Source organism: Lipotes vexillifer, unplaced genomic scaffold, assembly GCF_000442215.2.
Source record: "Lipotes vexillifer unplaced genomic scaffold, Lipotes_vexillifer_v1.1 scaffold621, whole genome shotgun sequence".
NCBI classification, from domain to species: domain Eukaryota; kingdom Metazoa; phylum Chordata; class Mammalia; order Artiodactyla; family Lipotidae; genus Lipotes; species Lipotes vexillifer.
The window spans coordinates 1,466,010-1,484,187 of NW_006792411.1; the positions used below are offsets into that span (position 1 = coordinate 1,466,010).

General features: G+C 45.0%; 1 protein-coding gene across 1 annotated transcript in view; it reads right to left on the reverse strand.

The window, feature by feature from the left end:
* The window catches only part of SH3PXD2B (SH3 and PX domains 2B), a 109,736-nt gene that overhangs the window by 38,677 nt on the left and 52,881 nt on the right, over positions 1–18,178 (reverse strand). Inside the window, exons 4-5 of the mRNA XM_007465558.1 lie at positions 18,061–18,137; positions 4,802–4,893 (exon numbers count right to left, since the gene is read on the reverse strand). Coding sequence (XP_007465620.1) covers positions 4,802–4,893; positions 18,061–18,137 — 169 coding nt within the window. The remainder of the gene's footprint in view (positions 1–4,801; positions 4,894–18,060; positions 18,138–18,178) is intronic.

An 18,178-nucleotide genomic window follows, 5' to 3' on the forward strand; every position in this document is an offset into this window, starting at 1 on the left:
GGTTAGCTTATCTCAGCTGTTACTTTGTGCTTTCTTGGGGTACAGCCTAGGCTGTGTTTTGTAATTTTAGTGGATGTTCTATTTGTGCATGTGTTTGTGTGCGCACAGGCCACACGTATCCACATGTTCACATGGCCTTTCCCACCAGTATAGAAGCCCCTCTGAGGGCAGGTGCTGTTTTTCTCTTGTATTATTCCTGAAGGAAGAAAGGGAAGTGATCATTAAACACTATAGATTGTGGTCTTTTTTGTTTTTAAATAAATAGAGCAATAAGATTTCTTCTAGCCGGCCAAAAGGTTCTAACCAGAGGGAAAAACTTTAGATTCTCACCACATGCCAAATGTTGAAATGAATTCTAATCGATTTAATGAGTAAATATTAAAAGAAAACCCAAAGAATAAATCAACTAGAAAAAAATTAAGGGAACTATCTTGTGTCTGAATGGTGACTGTCCTTCTTAGACTGAAAGCAAATGAAAGAAATCACAACTAAAAAATTGGTCACTGGATTTGACTTCACAAAAATATAAAACTATGTACATCATAAAATCCAGGAACAAGATATAAATGTACAATAAAAGGGACAAATATTTACCACAAATACGGAAAAGGCTAATTCCTTACTATATAAACAGCCTGTACAAATCAATAATAAAAATAGGTCAGGGCTTCCCTGGTGGCGCAGTGGTTGAGAGTCTGCCTGCCGATGCGGGGGACGCGGGTTTGTGCCCCGGTCCGAGAGGATCCCACATGCCGCGGAGCAGCTGGGCCCGTGAGCCATGGCCGCTGAGCCTGCACGTCCAGAGCCTGTGCTCCGCAACGGGAGAGGCCACAGCAGTGAGAGGCCCACATACCGCAAAAAAAAAAAAAAAAAAAAAAAAAAAAAAGCTCAAAAAATGTCCACTGGCCCCTAAAGCCCCAAAGGCAGGAACTAGTCTTGTTTTTCTGGACTTTCAGTGTGGGTGGCAGTTGTGGGAAATGTTTGGGGAGTTAACACACTTGAATGGTTGACCCTGTCTTTGCTGGTTTTTGCCCAGAGATGTGGGGGAAGGGAGAGCCATCTGGAAGGCCTGAGATGAAAGATTCTGGTCCTCCCCTATGAGAACAAGCATCTCCACATGGTACCCACTTCTTCCAGTGATGTACAACAATCAAACGGACCAATTAGCTTCTCTCTTACCATCTCATAAAAGATTGCAGAACCCAAGCATCTTGGCCCTGGCAGCCAAGGAGATGTGAAAACTGTGTACCTACTGTGTGCCAGGCACTGTACTCAGCACTTCACACACATAGATTCAAGCCTCACAGTGATTGTGGGTCCCACATCCATGGATTCAACCAACCTCAGATTGAAAATGTTCAGGAAAAAAATTCCAGAAAGTTCCAAAAAACACAACTTAAATTTGCTGTGTGCCTGGCAACTATTTATAGAGCATTTATATTGTATCAGGTATTATAAGTAATGTAGAGATGATTTTAAGTATATGGGAGGATGTGCGTAGGTTATATGCAAACACTACGCCATTTTACATAAGGGACTTGAGCATCTGTGGATTTTGGTATCCATGGGGGGTCCTGGAACCAATCCCCCTGCTGGTAACAAGGGATGACTGTACTATTATTCCCATTGACGAAGTGAGGAAATGGATTTACCTTAAAAGTATAAGAACAAAACTCTAACTCCAGGAAACTGGGGAACAGGTCTATCTTTTGAATTATCAAGCATAATACCCAGGGGGGCTCACCACGATTTCAGCCCCCAAACTCCAGAAAACTAGCTGCTGAGCATGTCCTAATTTTCCCACCATTATTTCATTTCAGTCTCCCAATAACCCCATAATGTGGGTGGGGCAGGTGACGTGGTCTCATTTCACAGATGAAGTAAGCGAGGCAGAAGGGGAGGGGAGGGGACTGCTCTGCCCGGGTGGAACAGCTGGCTGCCTGGCCAGCAGACTGGAAGCTCCCTGTGGGCACAGACTGCATCTGCCATGTCACCTCTTTGTCCCCCCCGTGCCCAGCCCATGGGCTTGGCATTTCAGCAGGTCCTCGATACCTATCTCCTGAATGGATGAACAATGCTGGTGCTCCGGACCGGGAACAGCGCCGGGTCTGGAATTCCCAGTCCTATGTTCCTTCCACAAGCCCCAGCCAGCCAGCAAGTGGGGAACGTGGGGCTGTGGCCACCAGAGAGCACGACAAAGCCCCCAAACAGCCTCCCTGACATGCCGGCTCCTCTAGAGGGCTGGCTCCCACCCTATGTTCCCCAGTGTCCTTCCTTCCTGCACAAAGGTGCCTGGACTCTTCTCAAGCACAGCGGGCTGCCCCTGGCCTGGCTCTCTCCCATCTCTGTCGATAAGTTGGGCTGATGCCTGCTCGGAGCTGGGGATCCACTCACCACCCTCGCCAGGCAGGAGGCCAAAGACATCTGAGCATTAACATTCAGAAGGGGCGCCTGGGTGGCGATTCTTAACCTCAAGTCCCTGAATGGGATTTGGCACAATTGAGGACCTCCTGAAACAGGGGGCATTTTTCTCGGGAGAAGGAAGAAAGCTTTTATTGGATTCTCCAAATGGTCCACGATCCTCCCCAAAGTTAAGATCTCTGGGGGGCTGAGACGAGGTAGAAGTAAATCTAGATGTCACCATGAGACAGGAGACAGGCGCAGGGGTGAGGAACAGCCTGCCCAGAACCACTCGGCTTAAAAGTGGCCAAGCAACCTTCCTTGTGAAAGCCCATCAACTGGACGTCTTGAACAACTCTGGGAGTAAAAACAGCTACAGTTGGGTATCCAGAGAGGGAAAAATACCACAGGCCACCACTTTTTGAGCACTTGGCAGGTTCCTGGAATTTTTACCTGTGGCAGCCATTCCATCATCACTGTAATCGTGAGGCTCACTGCTATTCCCATTTCACAAGGGGTGAAATCGAGGCCCAAGGCTACACAGCCCATGAGTGGTAGAGGCAAGATTTGAACCTGGATGTACCCAAATGCAAACCCAGACTCAGCCAGACTCTGTCTCTTAAGCCCAGTTGTCCCTTCTGTGGGAGGCACACACACAGGGCTTACGTGAAGACTCAGGCAGACCTGGGGATGATCCACCTAGCCTCTTCCAACCTGTGTGACCCTGGGCAAGTCTCTTTCCTTATTCTGAACCTCAACTTCCTCATCTGTAAAATGGGAACGACAGCTCCTACCTGGCAGTTTTCTGATAGAACGAAGTAGAAACTGAATATGTTAAGCTCCATATTCTTTGATTCACTTCACCTAGAAATTAGAATCAAAGCCAGGGGCTACCAGCCTGAGTTAGCAGTTTAACCCTGACTGCCTGGGAGCACTGTAGACAAAGGTCCCTTGAGAATATATCACTATGTCTTGTTATGTCCATAAAAGCTGGGGACTGTTTACCAGGCACAAATGCTAAAGACACCAAGGACAGAAATATTAGCCAGGATGGGCTGCAGGCCCATTAGCAGATTTACACTTATTCTGTATCTTTTCAAAAAAAATTCATGTGTTGGCAAGACATTCCCTTGCGATGTTTTGATTCAAAAGATTTACTGTGGTCCCTTACGGAATGTCATTCCCATGCTTCTGTGTGCTGGCTCTGAGAAGCTGTATTCACTTACTCCGTGCTTGTCACAGGAAATGGTATTTATTGCAATATGCTGACTGTGGAAAGTTTCATCTGTGTGGTAGTTAAACCGTTAGTCCTGAGCGATCAGCTCACCCTCTGTGATCTCCAAACTCGATTCTGCATGTAGCTGCGTGTATATATATAAATGGCCTGATTTCACGTGTTAAAGCTCTTTGCTGCTTTCTCCTTACAGGTCTATTTAAAAAGTAAGCTTTGTGAGTTCACCAGATTCACTTCTAGAAAGCAACATGAGTTTTTCTAGCTCAACCTACATAAAGTGCTTAGCACGTGAACGCTGAACCGATGTAAGCCTGGGTCATTACTACTGTCCTGGGCAGTGAGTTACACTCAGAACTAAGAGGACCAGCTCACACTTCTGTAACAGCACCTGGCTGGCACTTCTCGGCCCTTCCTGACGGAGCCACAGTGGACCCCTAACCCTGCCAGCTCTTGCTCCTGTGACTCAGGACAGCCCAGCACCTGTGGTCTGTGTCCTCCTCCTCCACTGCGATTTCTCCATTAGACAGATCCTTTCTTTCTGCAGACGTATATGATGCCTTTCCCCAAAAAGGGCTTTTAAAAAAGCATCATGCATCAGTCAGTGTTTCATGCTGGCACAGCTGTTGGTGCCATCAACTCTTGCTGTGTAAAGGCCAGCAGGCGGGTGGTATTGAGATTCTGTGCGATGTGCACTGGGGGGCTGGGGAGATGCACTGCCTGGCATCTGGGAGCGCAGCCTGTCCGCTGTGGGGAGAAGTGAGATCAAACCCTGGCCCCGTCATTCACTAGCAATGGGACCTTGAGCAGGTCTCAGTCAGTCACTCACTCACATCCCTGATGGTCCTGGGCACATCTACCTTTGAGGACAAGGCACACAGTCTCTGCCTCGAGGGCTCACCGTCTCCCCTGTTCAGGTATGGTGGGTAAACGCAGGGCATTAGGGAATTCAGTAGTGCACTCAGCCAGCTTCCTTCACCTGTAAAACTCAGCAATGGCTACCTGCAGTCACTACGAAGGTTACATGAAGTGAGGCCCGGCAGGGGCTCCACTGATGTAATCTAGTTTAATTTTTACTTAGCTTTCCTCCCGTTCCTCCTGGGGCTGGCCGGCCCAACAGGAAGGAGGGCTGTGAGAGTACGCTCTAATGAGATCCACAAACCAACTTACTCTTTGGGGGGATTCAGGTCCTCAGGTCTTGTTTCAAAGAACTGCAGCACCTCATCACACTGAGAAATGTAGGGGGGCAACTGGATCAGGGCCTGGAGAAGAGACACACAGGTGAGCCCAAAGGAAGGGAAGGGGTGTCAGGAATGACGTTAAGTCAGGAGTCCTCAGACTTGGGCAGGCAACAGGATCACCTGTAGGGCTGGGCCCTACTCCCAGAGTTTCAGATTCAGTAGGTCTGGCATGGAGCCTGAGAATGTGCATTTCTAGCAAGTTCCCTGGTGATGTTGCCACTGCTGGTTTGGGGACCACACACACACACAGTATATATACACACATATATATTACAGGCATATTTGGACAAATAATATGTACATATTTAGACAAAGCAATAAATTGTGAACAAGGTCCTACTGTACAGCACAGGGAACTATATTCAGTATCTTGTAATAAACCATAATGGAAAAGAATATGAAAAAGAATATATATATGTATAACTGAATCACTTTGCTGTACACCAGAAACTAATATAACATTGTAATCCAACTACACTTCAATAAAAATAAAAATTGTGAACTTCATGCCATGTCATTATTCTTCAAATCACCATCTCTACTGGATACTTGCGTCTATTAGATAGATATCTCATGTTTTATTCAACTAGCTGCTTACCGGTGAACATTTAGGTTATTTCCAACATGCCTGCATGTCCCAACTCATGGATCTGAAGTGTTAAAGTGAAGGGACTATTTTATGATTTGGGTAGAAGTTAGAAGTTCCCAGATTAACAAAAGGTTGGGGCCCAGGCATTTATTATGCTGGTTTCTCTACTAACAGGTATTCATTCAGTGATTCAATAGACATTTTCTTTATGCCCAGCACTGCACCGATTTCTGTGGACACAGGACAGAATAATAGGGTACATCCCATTATGAAAGGATTTGAAACAAAGACATGGCTCCAAAATGAATAAAGAGCTTAGTTTAACAAATGTTTACGTAAGCCCCCCTCTGGCACAGGTTCTGAGGATGCAAATCTGAGCGCAGCAGGGTTGTTTCGTGCACCCACTCTATTACAAACTTCTGTGCAGGGAGAGGGCTAGTGCAGAGGCATGAATTTAAACAACACAGGCGTGCTGTGGAGTGAGGCGGGACCCTGCTCTCTCCACAGATAGGGCTCAGCTCCCTGGTGCCTCTCATATGCCTTCTTGTCATGCTGAGTGTTGAGTCTGGAGTGGGAGAGACATGTCTTGTATCTTCTGTAGAAGGAGCCTCTAAAAGCTACCCCCTCACAAAGTGACTTTCCAACCCTAGCATTGGGTTGTGATGGACTAATGGAAAGACAGATGGGGGTCTCCAATGTGGTACCTTCTACAATGCTTTCAGAGGTATTTTGACCTGTATGATCTATTTTTCCAATTTTTAAAAAGTTTTAATTTTTAAATTAAGTTTTACCACAAATTTTATTGTGGTAAAATACACATAGATCATTACTGTCTCCACCTTTTAAAAAAATATTTATTTATTTATTTTTGGCTGCGTTGGGTCTTCATTGCTGCTCACGGGCTTTCTCTAGTTGCGGTGAGCGGGGGCTACTCTTTGTTGCGGTGCACAGGCTTCGCATTGTGGTGGCTTCTCTTGTTGTGAAGCGTGGGCTCTAGGCACTCGGGCTTCAGTAGTTGTGGTTCACGGGCTCTAGAGTGTAGGCTCAGTAGTTGTGGCGCACGGGCTTAATTGCTTCACGGCATGTGGGATCTTCCCGGACCAGGGCTCGAACCCGTGTTACCTGCATTGGCAGGCGGATTCTTAAGCACCGTGCCACCAGGGAAGCCCCCGGTCTTCACCATTTTTAATTGTACAATTCAGTGGCATTAAGTATGTTCACACTGTTGTGGAACCATCACCACTACCCATCCATCCAAGAACTCTTTTCATCTTGTAAGACTGAAACCATGTACCCATCAAACAACAACTTTCCACTCCCCCTCCCCAGCCCCTGGCAACCACCATTCCACTTTCTGTGTGTATGAATTTGCCTACTCCAGGTACCTCATATAAGTGCAATCATACAGTATTTACCCTCAAAGTGACTGGTCGATTCACTTAGCATTATGTCCTCAAGGTTCATCCACATTGTAGCATGTGTCAGAATGTCTTTCCTTTTCAAGGCTGAATAGCATTCCATCCCACGTATACAACACATTTTGTTTATTCATTCACCCCTTGGTAGTCACTTGGGTTGCTGACCTGACATGACCTTTGAGTCAGGCTCTGACTTTAAGCCACTTCCCCTCTCCTGATGTATGACCTGGCCCAAAACTAAAGTGGGGAAATCTGTAAGGTAAGTGGACATGTTTTAGTAGGGTGCCTTCCCTGGTCACTGTCTACTTTCTATGCTGGATAAAGATAGGATGAAGGATGCTGACCTAAGGGCCTGGTATTTGTGGCTCATTGATTTTTTTTTTTGCGGTATGCGGGCCTCTCACTGTTGTGGCCTCTCCCGTTGCGGAGCACAGGCTCCGGACGCGCAGGCTCAGCGGCCATGGCTCACGGGCCCAGCCGCTCCGCGGCACGTGGGATCCTCCTGGACCGGGGCACGATCCCGCGTCCCCTGCATCGGCAGGCAGACTCTCAACCACTGGGCCACCAGGGAAGCCCTGATTTTTTTTTTTTTTTTATTAGCCTTGAAGTATCTCCTGTTCTGTGGCAAATCCCCAGGGACCAGCCTTTTCCAGGCCAGAGAGCCCAAGAGGGACAGAGTGGACACATCCCACTTCCCATTTCTGACCCCCTTCTCTTTCTGGTTCGGAGCAGCGAGTATTCATTTTCCTGCTGTCTTGGGGCTCCCCGTGGGTCGCTCTTTCTTCTGAAATCCTGCAGCTCTTGCAGTTGGAACCACATAATGAAGGGGCTGATTATATGCTGGACCGTGGTGTGTCCTGGCTGCTTCGTGGGCAGAAATCTTGCGGCTCCCCCCAGACTGCAAACACAACATTCTCTTATGTTGGCTCAGCACTTGATGGCTCCCAAAATGTGCTCGTCTGCATCATGTCATGTCATCCTGAAAGGGCTGGCCCACTTTAGAGATGGTGAAACAGAGGTTCTGGGGAAGTGACTAGGACTTGAGCCCCCCAGCGACTCCAGCTCCTCTACTCCAAATCCAGAGGATTTCCTCCTGCACCTTCCCACATGCCTTGACAGTGCTGAGAGGACCCTGATGCCTGGTTGAAAGTATCTGCTGGATAAATGATGCGAGGAAGAGGCCTGGCCGTGGCCACGTGGCCCTGGGTAAGCCCTGAGGTGGCCATGGTTTCTGCCTACAGGGGGCCTCTCTGCTGAAATGGGCAGAGACCCCGAATGGACCAGTGCGGAAGGGACAACGAGGCCCATGGAAACCTCCCGACAGTGCCAAGTTCTCTTTAGGTTTTGAGCAAATCCTAGGAGGTAAAAGCCAAACTAAAAAAGCATAATACAAAGCCAAGCTACTCACAAAAGGCAGCACCGAATGCTTTGATGTTTGCCCCTTTCATTTTGGAACGAAAGGCTAACAGCAAAAACATGACCTGGGGCACAGCAATAGTTCCGCTTCTGAAATACCCCAGAATTGTCTCGTGTTTGGTCAGTATGACAAAGAACCGCAGTTCCAAGAAAACTCTGGCTCTGGTCCGCATGGAATCCTGGCCCTTTGGACAGATGTGGCTGCTCGATGCAGAGGCAAGAGGAGAGGTGAGGAGGGCAAGTCCTGCTTGCCTGTGTAATAATGAAAGGTCAGACAGATCCAGCTCCTGGTTCTGGCTCTAGCCATGTCCTATCACCTCTGAGCCTCAGTCTGCTCATCTGTAAAATGGAAATAACTAACACCCATCCTGGAGGGTTGTGCTACAGAACAAGTGAGCAAGTGGCTGTAAGGTTTCCATCATATACTAGCTGCTTGATAAACATTCAGTTAACTCTCTGGCTCTCTGGACTGTACCAAGTACAATAGTGTGCTGCGGGACTTCCCTGGTGGCGCAGTGGTTAAGAATCCGCCTGCCAATGCAGGGGACACAGGTTCGAGCCCTGGTCTGGGAAGATCCCTAATGCCACGGAGCAACAAAGCCCGTGTGCCACAACTACTGAGCCTGCACTCTAGAGCCCGCGAGCCACAACTGCTGAGCCCGCGCGCCTAGAGCCTGTGCTCTGCAACAAGAGAAGCCACCGCAGTGAGAAGCCCGCGCACTGCAACAAAGTAGCCCCCACTCACTGCAACTAGAGAAAGCCCACGCGCAACAACGAAGACTCAGCACAGCCAAAAATAAATAAATAAATAAATAAATAAATATTTAAAAAATAGTGTAAAAATAGTGTGCTGCTTCCAGGGACGACTTTAGAGTCAGCAAGGTGATTCAGTTCAATCACAATGCCTCGGCTAGAGAGAGAGAGTTTGTGTCTTCAACAAAATTTTAAGTGCACAGCACAGCACTGTTGGCTATTGTACAGCAGACCTCTACAGCTGATTCCTTCTTGCTTGACTGAAACTTCATGCCTGTTGATTAGTAACTCCTCATTTTTCCCTCCCCCCAGCCCCTGGCAACCACCATTTCACCCTCTGATTCTACGAATTTGACTATTTCAGATAACTCATGTAAGAGGAATCATACAGTATTTGATCTTTCTGTGACTGGCTTATTTCACTTAGCATAATGTCCTTAAGGTTTATCCATGTTGTTGCGTATTGCCGAATTTCCTCATTTTAAAGGCTGAATAGTATGCTATTGTATGTACAGGCCACATTTAGGTTGATTCTACATCTTGGCTATTGTAAATAGTGCTGCAATGAACATGGGAGTGCTAATATCTCTTCCAAATCCTGGTTTCAATTCCTTTGGACAAATATCCAGAAGCAGGATTGCTTGACTATATGGTAGTTCTATTTTTAATTTTTTGAGGAACCTGCATACTGTTTTTCATAGTGGCTGCATTTTGCATTCCCACAACCAGTGTGCAAGACTTCCAATTTCTCTATATCCTCACCAACACTTGTTTTCCTGTTTTGGTTTTTATTTTACATCTTTATTGGAGTATAATTGCTTTACAACGTTGTATTAGTTTCTGCTGTATAACAAAGTGAATCAGTTATATGTATACATATATCCCCATATCTCCTCCCTCTTGCGTCTCCCTCCCTCCCACCCTCCCTATCCCACCCCTCTAGGTGGTCACAAAGCACCGAGCTGATCTCCCTGTGCTATGCGGCTGCTTCCCACTAGCTATGTTTTACGTTTGGTAGTGTATATAAGTCCATGCCACTCTCTCACTTCATCCCAGCTTACCCTTCCCCCTCCCCATGTCCTCAAGTCCATTCTCTACGTCTGAGTCTTTATTCCTGTCCTGCCCCTAGGTCCACCAGAACCACTTTTTTTTAGATTCCATATATATGTGTTAGCAGATGGTATTTGTTTTTCTCTTTCTGACTTACTTCATGTTATTGTTTTTGATACTAGCCATCCTGACAGATGTGAGGTGATATCATATTGTGGTTTTGGTTTGCATCTCCCTGACGATTCGCGACACTGAGCAACTTTTCATATACCTGTTGGTCGTTTGTGTATCTTCTCTGGAGAAATGTCTATTCAAGCCTTTGGCCCATTTAAAAATCGGGCTATTAGCTCTTTTTGCTATTGAGATGTATAAGTTCCTTACATATTGATATTTTGGGGATTAACCCCTTATCAGATATGTGATTTGCAAATATTTGCTCCCATTTTGTAGTTTGCCTTTTCACTCTATAGATTATTTATTTTGCTGGGCAGAAGCTTTTTAGTTTGATGTATTCCCACTTCTTTATTTTTGTTTCTGTTGCCTGTGATTGTCGTGTCATATCCATGAGATCGTTGCCAAGAGCCCTGAAATAAATCCACGCATATGGTTGGTTAACTCATCCTCAACAAAGGTGCCAAAAATACATGGCGGGGAGAGGACACCTCCTTCAGCAAATGGTGCTGGGAAAACTGGATATCCATACGCAAAAGAATGAAGTTGGGCCCTTATCTTACACCATACACAAAATGGATTAAAGCCTTAAACATAAGACCTGAAAACTATAAAATTCCTAGAAGAAAGAACTTCCCCAATTTGCTTCCCGCGAGCGTGACCAGGCTCTGCAGAGCCTCCTCTGGTAGTAAGCAACAGAAGCTGGCTAGATTTAAAAATAGTTTTTGTTGCTGTTGCATCACTGTTTTTATTTTTACTTTTAGGGTACGTGATACCAGTTTTACATTATGGTTGTGATATAAAGGTTTTTCTAAAGTATATATTTTTAAAGAAGTTAAAAAAGTGAATTACTATCAAGAAAAATAGTAATAATGATATAGGTAGTAGAATATGGTAAAAATCTTCAGGGAAGGTCTCAAGGGACTGGAGTCTGGTAAACACTACTGTTATACTGCCTATAGAGTTTACTTTAAAACATTAGGGTTGGCCAAAATGTTTGTTTTGGTTTTTCGCAAGATGTTATGGAAAAACCCAAATGAACTTTTTGGTCAGCCCAATACTACAGCACAGTAGAGCGGGTGGGTGAGGGAAGGATTGGGAGTTTGGGGTTAGCAGATGCAAGCTATTATATATAGGATGGATAAACAACAAGGTCCTACTGTATAGCACAGGGAACTATATGCAATATCCTATGATAAACCATAATGGAAAAGAATATGAAAAATATATATATATATAACTGAGTCACTTTGCTGTACAGCAGAAATTAACACAACATTGTAAATCAACTATACTTCAATAAAATAAAAAATAAAAAAATAAAATACTACAGCACGGGCATACACACTCACACGTTCATAGGTGTGTGTGTGTGTGTGTGTGTGTGTGTGTGTGTGTGTGTGTGTTAGATTTAATCTACACTCTAATAATGGTGAGTTAATATCTGAAGTACCCTCATCGGGAATGAACACTTCAGCAAGTAGGAGACTCTAATCACAAGTTCTCATTTGAGAAAAGGCTACTTTGGGGCCTCAGCTATCTTCACCTCTGACCAACACTATAGCCTCTATTTACTAGCATAACAGTTGTTAGAAATAATTTTCTTCACTGGTGAAATGAGGGGTGGCCCTTGCATGAACAGAACACGGCGAGCCCAGCATTATACCTCTTTCTTCATGGTACCCTGGTTCTAGGATTCTGAATCCTGTGTTCTACCTCTTCTTGAAGATTTTACTGTCAGACCGTGGTTAGGATTAGCTGATCCTGCCACTAGGATACCACCGCATCTGTCTTAAGGAAACTTTCATGCAAAGCGGTGTCAGACAAGACAGCTGGTATTTCACTGAGTTTATAGAACAACTTGAGAGTCTGTTTAGGGAGCTGCTTGATAACAAATGCTTGTATGTGTGGCAGGATTTGGCTGAGTCTCGTTTTCTTTCTTTTTTTTTTCTGTACGCGGGCCTCTCACTGTTGTGGCTTCTCCCGTTGCGGAGCACAGGCTCCGGACGCGCAGGCTCAGTGGCCATGGCTCACGGGCCCAGCCGCTCCGCGGCATGTGGGATCTTCCCGGACCGGGGCACGAACCCGTGTCCCGTGCATCGGCAGGCGGACTCTCAACCACTGCGCCACCAGGGAAGCCCGAGTCTCGTTTTCATTGTATCTTTTGATGAACAGAAGTCCTTAAATTTACTGTAGTCAAATAAATCAATCTTTTTATGCTTGGTACTTTTTGTGTCTTTAGAAGTCCCTCTATTCCTAGAGATTATGAAGATATTTTCCTATTTTTATCTTCTAAAACCTTTTATAATTACCTCTTACATTTAGGTCTTCAATGTACTTGGAAATGATACCATGTGTGTGCAAGGCAGGGGTTAGTTATCTTTTTTGTTTTTTCCAATACGGATACCCATTTCCTGAGGAATCCTACCTTTCCTCAATGATCTACAAAGCTGCTTTTGTTAGTATCAAAGTGTCCAAATACACACAGGTCTGTTTCTGTGTTCTCTATTTTGTTCCAATAGTCGTCTATCGTTGTGCCAACACCATACAATGTTAAATACTGTAACTTTATGATAGGTCTGGCAGAGCAGAAAGTTTCTTCCTAGCTGGTAGCTAGGCTTGGGGACATCTACAGCCTTCCTCTATCTTTACCTATTGGAAACTACCAATTTCTACCAAGATAAGGCTGACAGTGATAGATCAAATCGGCTTAAGTCAGCTCACAACAATGTCAATAACAGAGACCAAATGTTACAGAAAGGTCTATGCAGTCTCTAAAAGACTTCACAGGCCTTGTAACAAAAGGGATGGTTTCATTTCCTTCCAGGAGGGCAGTTCCCTTGAAGCTAAGCCCAGGGAATTTGGCCAACTAAAACCCCCAAATAACGGCTCTGCTTCTTATGATGCATTAATAGCAGGGGTGGTAACTTCCATGCGGCTCATGTAACATAAGGTAATATAAGCAGTTTCTTCCCTGTGGTTAATCCAGGTCAGTTCATGATCTCTGGACCATTCCAAGCATAGCCAGATGCAGGCAGCTGCTGGTGTCCCTTATCCCTCCAAGATTTTACATTTCCTTTTTCAAATCAAATGTCCAGGGGTTCGGGAAGCCCTGGGTGAGAGGAAGGTGTGACTGGAGAGAAGTTGGGTGCGCTGGGGAATGAGGAGAGCACACTTGGGCTGAGGTTTCTGGGAAGGTACCAGGTGGAACTTGCCAGCTGGCTAAGGCGACTGCAAGGGTTCAAAGTTCTTGCCAGCAGGGCCTGGACAAAGGAATTTTAGGCTCTAGAGGTTTGGAAAAGGACAAAGAGCAAAGATCTGAACTTTCCTCTGAGATCTGGGAGGCAGCAGTGGTGTCTTTGTGCCTGAGTGACGAGCACAGGCTCCGGACGCGCAGGCTCAGCGGTCATGGCTCACGGGCCCAGCCGCTCCACGGCACGTGGGATCTTCCAGGACCGGAGCATGAACCCGCGTCCCCTGCATCGGCAGGCGGACTCTCAACCACTGCGCCACCAGGGAAGCCCGCCATCCGTTTTTTAAGGGTATCCTTCGGAGAGAGAAGAGCCTGAGTCTAACTGCTTCTAGGAAACACATGCTTAACTATTTTGGCCTCTTGAATTCCTACTTTCTTAGAGAGGCCATAAGTGGTATGCGAGTGCCAAGTCCTAAAAGGGCTGCGTTCATCTCTCAAAGTCTCGAATACTGTTATTGTGAGTAACTTTGTTGGGCCTCCATTTCCTCATCAACACAAAGGGAAAAAGAACACGTCCTCCATGTTATTGGAGGGATGAAATGTGGTCATGTCTGGTAAAGAGAAGATGCTCAATCAGGAGTGATTTTCTGCCCTTCCATGACATTTCCTGCCAAGAGAGGGGCGTCTATCCCCACACTTGCCCCCTTCAAAATTTTTCTACAGACTTACTGAAGTATAATTTATGCACCATAAAATTCACCCATTACAAGTACACAATTCAATGATTCAAATTCAAATTATAGAGTTGGGCAACCATCACCACATTCTAGTTTTAGAACTTTTCCATCACCTCAAAAATGTCCCCAACCTCATTTGCAGTCAATCTCCATTTCCACTGCCCCAAGGCCCAGGAAACCACTGACCTGCTTTCTCTAAATTTGCCTTTTCTGCACATTTCATGTAAATGGAATCATACAATATATAGTCTTTTGCATCTGGCTTCTTTTGCGTAGCATCGTGTTTCTGAGATTCATTCACCTTGCAGCATTAATCAGTATTGCACTGTCGAACAATATTCTATTGTATGCCTATTCCACATTTTCTTTATCTATTCTCCAGATGATAGACATATGGATTGCTTCCAATTTGGGGCTATTACGAATTAATGCTGCTATGAACAATTGCATCCAATTCTTTGTGTGGACAGTTTTCACTTCTTGTGAGTATGTACCTGAGAGTAATCGTACGATAAATTTCACTTTTGAAGAAACTGCCAAACTGTTTTCCACAGTGGTTTCCATCATATGTCTCCAGCAGAATGAAGAGCTCCACTTTCTCTCACATCCTCACCTCTTGTGTCTTGTTGATTACAGCCATTCTGGAGGCTGTGTAGGCATCTCATCATGGTTTTATTTTTCATTGCCCTGATGATTAATGATGTCGAACAAATTTTTATGTGCTTATTAAGCATTGTATGTCTTCATGGGTGAAGTTTCTATTCAATCTTGTGTCTATTTTTATTTATTTATTTATTTTTATTATTATTAATTTTTTGCGGTACGTGGGCCTCTCACTGCTGTGGCCTCTCCCGCTGCGGAGCACAGGCTCCGGACGCGCAGGCTCAGCGGCCACGGCTCATGGGCCCAGCCGCTCTGCGGCATGTGGGATCTTCCCGGACCGGGGCACGAACCCGTGTCCCGTGCATCGGCAGGCGGACTCTCAACCACTGCGCCACCAGGGAAGCCCTCTCTTGTCTATTTTTAAACCGGGTTGTCTTTCTATTTTTGAGTTGTAAGAATTGTTTATATAATCTCAACACAAGTCCTTTCTCAAATATATGACTTACAAATATTTTCTCCTAATCTGTGGCATGTTTTCATTTTCTTCATGACATCTTTTGAAGCACAGAAATGTGTAAGCTTAATGAAGTCGAACATATCAATTTTTCTCTTTTGGTGTTATATCTAAGACTCTTTGCCTAAACCAAGGTCGTGAAGATTCTCTTTTATGTTTTCTTCTAGAAGTTTTATAGTTTTAGGTTTTACATTTAGGTCTATGATCCATTTTGAGTTGAGCTGATTTTTTATGCATGGTGTGAGGTCAGAGTCCAACTTTAAAAATTTATTTTTTATTTTTTTGCATATGGATATCCCATGATCCCATCATTTGTTAAAAAGACTACCCTTTCGCATTGAATTACTTGGTACCTTTGTTGAAAATCAGTTGAGTATAAATCTGAAGAGATTACTTCTAGACTCTCAGTTCTCTTCCAGTGGTCCATCTGCCTATCCTTACACCAGTACCACAGTCTTTTCTTTCTCCCGCCAATAAATAAATAAATTATTTACTTATTTATTTTTGGCTGTGTTGGGTCTTCATTGCTGTGCACGGGCTTTCTCTAGTTAAAGTCAGGGGGCTATCTTTGTTGCGGTGCACAGGCTTCTCATTGCGGTGGCTTCTCTTGCATGGAACATGGGCTCTAGGTGTGCAGGCTTCAGCAGTTGTGGCACGTGGGCTCAGTAGTTGTGGCTCACAGGCTCAGTAGTTGTGGCACATGTGTTTAGTTGCTCCGTGGCATGTGGGATCTTCCCGACCAGGGATCTAACCCATGTCCCCTGCACTGGCAGGGGGGGGTTTTTTTTTTTTTTTTTTTTTTATGGTTGTTGTGGGGGTGAGGTGGCCTCAACACAGAGCGGGGGCTGAGGTACGTCTCTGAGAGGCGTGTGACACATGTGGGGTGATGAAGACGTGCTTCAGAACGTGGATACCCGGCAACACCCCGGCTGGTGAATGCGGCGTCCCTGCCTGAATGTCAGTTTGTCTTCCTTGAAAGGTCCTCTGCATGTCCTGGAGAACATCTGTGTGTGTGGTCCTCGCCAGACATCCAGACACTGCTGGCCTTGGCCACTCACCCTACAGATAAGTTCTCTCTCTCTCCCATACATCCCTGAAATTGGTGCAGGTAGGGATCTTTTTTTTGTTGTTTTTTCTTTTTGCGGTACGTGGGCCTCTCACCGTTGTAGCCTCTCCCATTGCGGAGCACAGGCTCCGGACGCGCAGGCTCAGCGGCCATGGCTCATGGGCCTAGCCGCTCCACGGCATGTGGGATCTTCCTGGACCGGGGCACGAACCCGTGTCCCCTGCATCAGCAGGCGGACTCTCAACCACTGCGCCACTAGGGAAGCCCTGGCAGGTGGATTCTTAACCACTGCACCACCAGGGAAGTGCTACGCCAGTACTACAGTCTTGATTACTGTAGCTTCATAAGAAGTTTGGAAAATGGGTAGTACAATTTTGTTCTCTAATTTTGTTCTTCTTTTTCAGAATTGTTTTGGCTATTCTGAGCCCTCTGCACTTCCCCACACACTTTAGGATCAGCTCATTCATTTCTACAAAAAAGCCTACTAAGATTTTGGCAGAGATTGCATTGACTCTGTGTCAACTGGGGGAGAATTGCCAATTTAACACTACTGAGTCTCCTAATCCATGAGTATGGAATGTCTCTCCATTCATTTAGAGTTTCTTTAACGTCCCTCAACCATGTTTTGTAGTTTCAGTGTATAAACCTTGTACTTCTTTTATTAAATCTATTACTAATTATTTTATTCTTTTTGATGCTATTATGAGTGGAATTATTTTCTTAATTTCATTTTTGGGTTGTCCCCTACTAGTAGACAGAAATGCAACTGATTTTTTAATATTTGTCTTGAATCCTGTAATCTCACTAAGCTCATTTATAAGTTCTAGCAGGTTTTTTTGTGGACTCCTTATGGTTTTCTAGAGTAGAATCATGTCATCTGTGAATCAAGGCAGTCCTTTCTAATCTGCATGCCTTTTATTCCTTTTTCTTGCCTGCTTACACTAGCTAGAATCTCCAGTAAAGTGTAGGTCAGAGGTGGAGAGAGCAAACATACTTTGCTTTTGCTCCTGATCTTCGGGGGAGAAAGCATTCACTGCTCCATTTTTAAGGCATTTTTTCTATTCCTACCCTTCTCCAATCAAACTGCTAGTGATTTTAAGTTAGAGGAATAAATACTAAAGATTAGGAAAGCTAAACAAAAGAAAAGTATGCTTCTTTCTTGACCTCAGCCTCAAATCAAACAAAACATAACCAAAAGGCAGGGAGGCCCCTTGTGGTTGAGAACATTTAAGGGATTGGAAGCCAGCTGCAGTGTCCAACAGGGGTTGGCTGAATAACTTTTAGAACATTCATGACAATGGAATACTATGCAACCATTAAAAAGCAGGTTCAAGAAGATTTTTTTCATAGCGTGGAGAAGTTCTTTTAATATGAGAGAAAAGAGAAAGAGCAACAAAAATAACACATATGGGATGATCTCAGTATCATAAAGAAATGCATGCAGAGAGAAAGGAGAGAAAGGAAATATGTAAAAACCTTCATAATTGTTGCCTCTGAGTCGAAGGATCGTGGGTGATTGGTTTTTCTAATTTCTTTATATTTTTTTCACCCGTACAGATCTTTCACAATGGGCATCCTGTAGTCAGAAAAGGAAAAGAAAAAACAAACAAAAAAACCCCAAAACTACCCACGGGGAAGACACGAGACACAGGGAAGTGTTGGCATTTCTCAGACTTACCTTACAGTATTCATCGATTGGTATCAGGCGTTTGACGGCCACGTCCCGAATGTGGCTCCGTCGGAAGAGAATTTTGCCTGCAGAAGATGAGAGTGCATACAGCGTTGTAAGGGAGCAC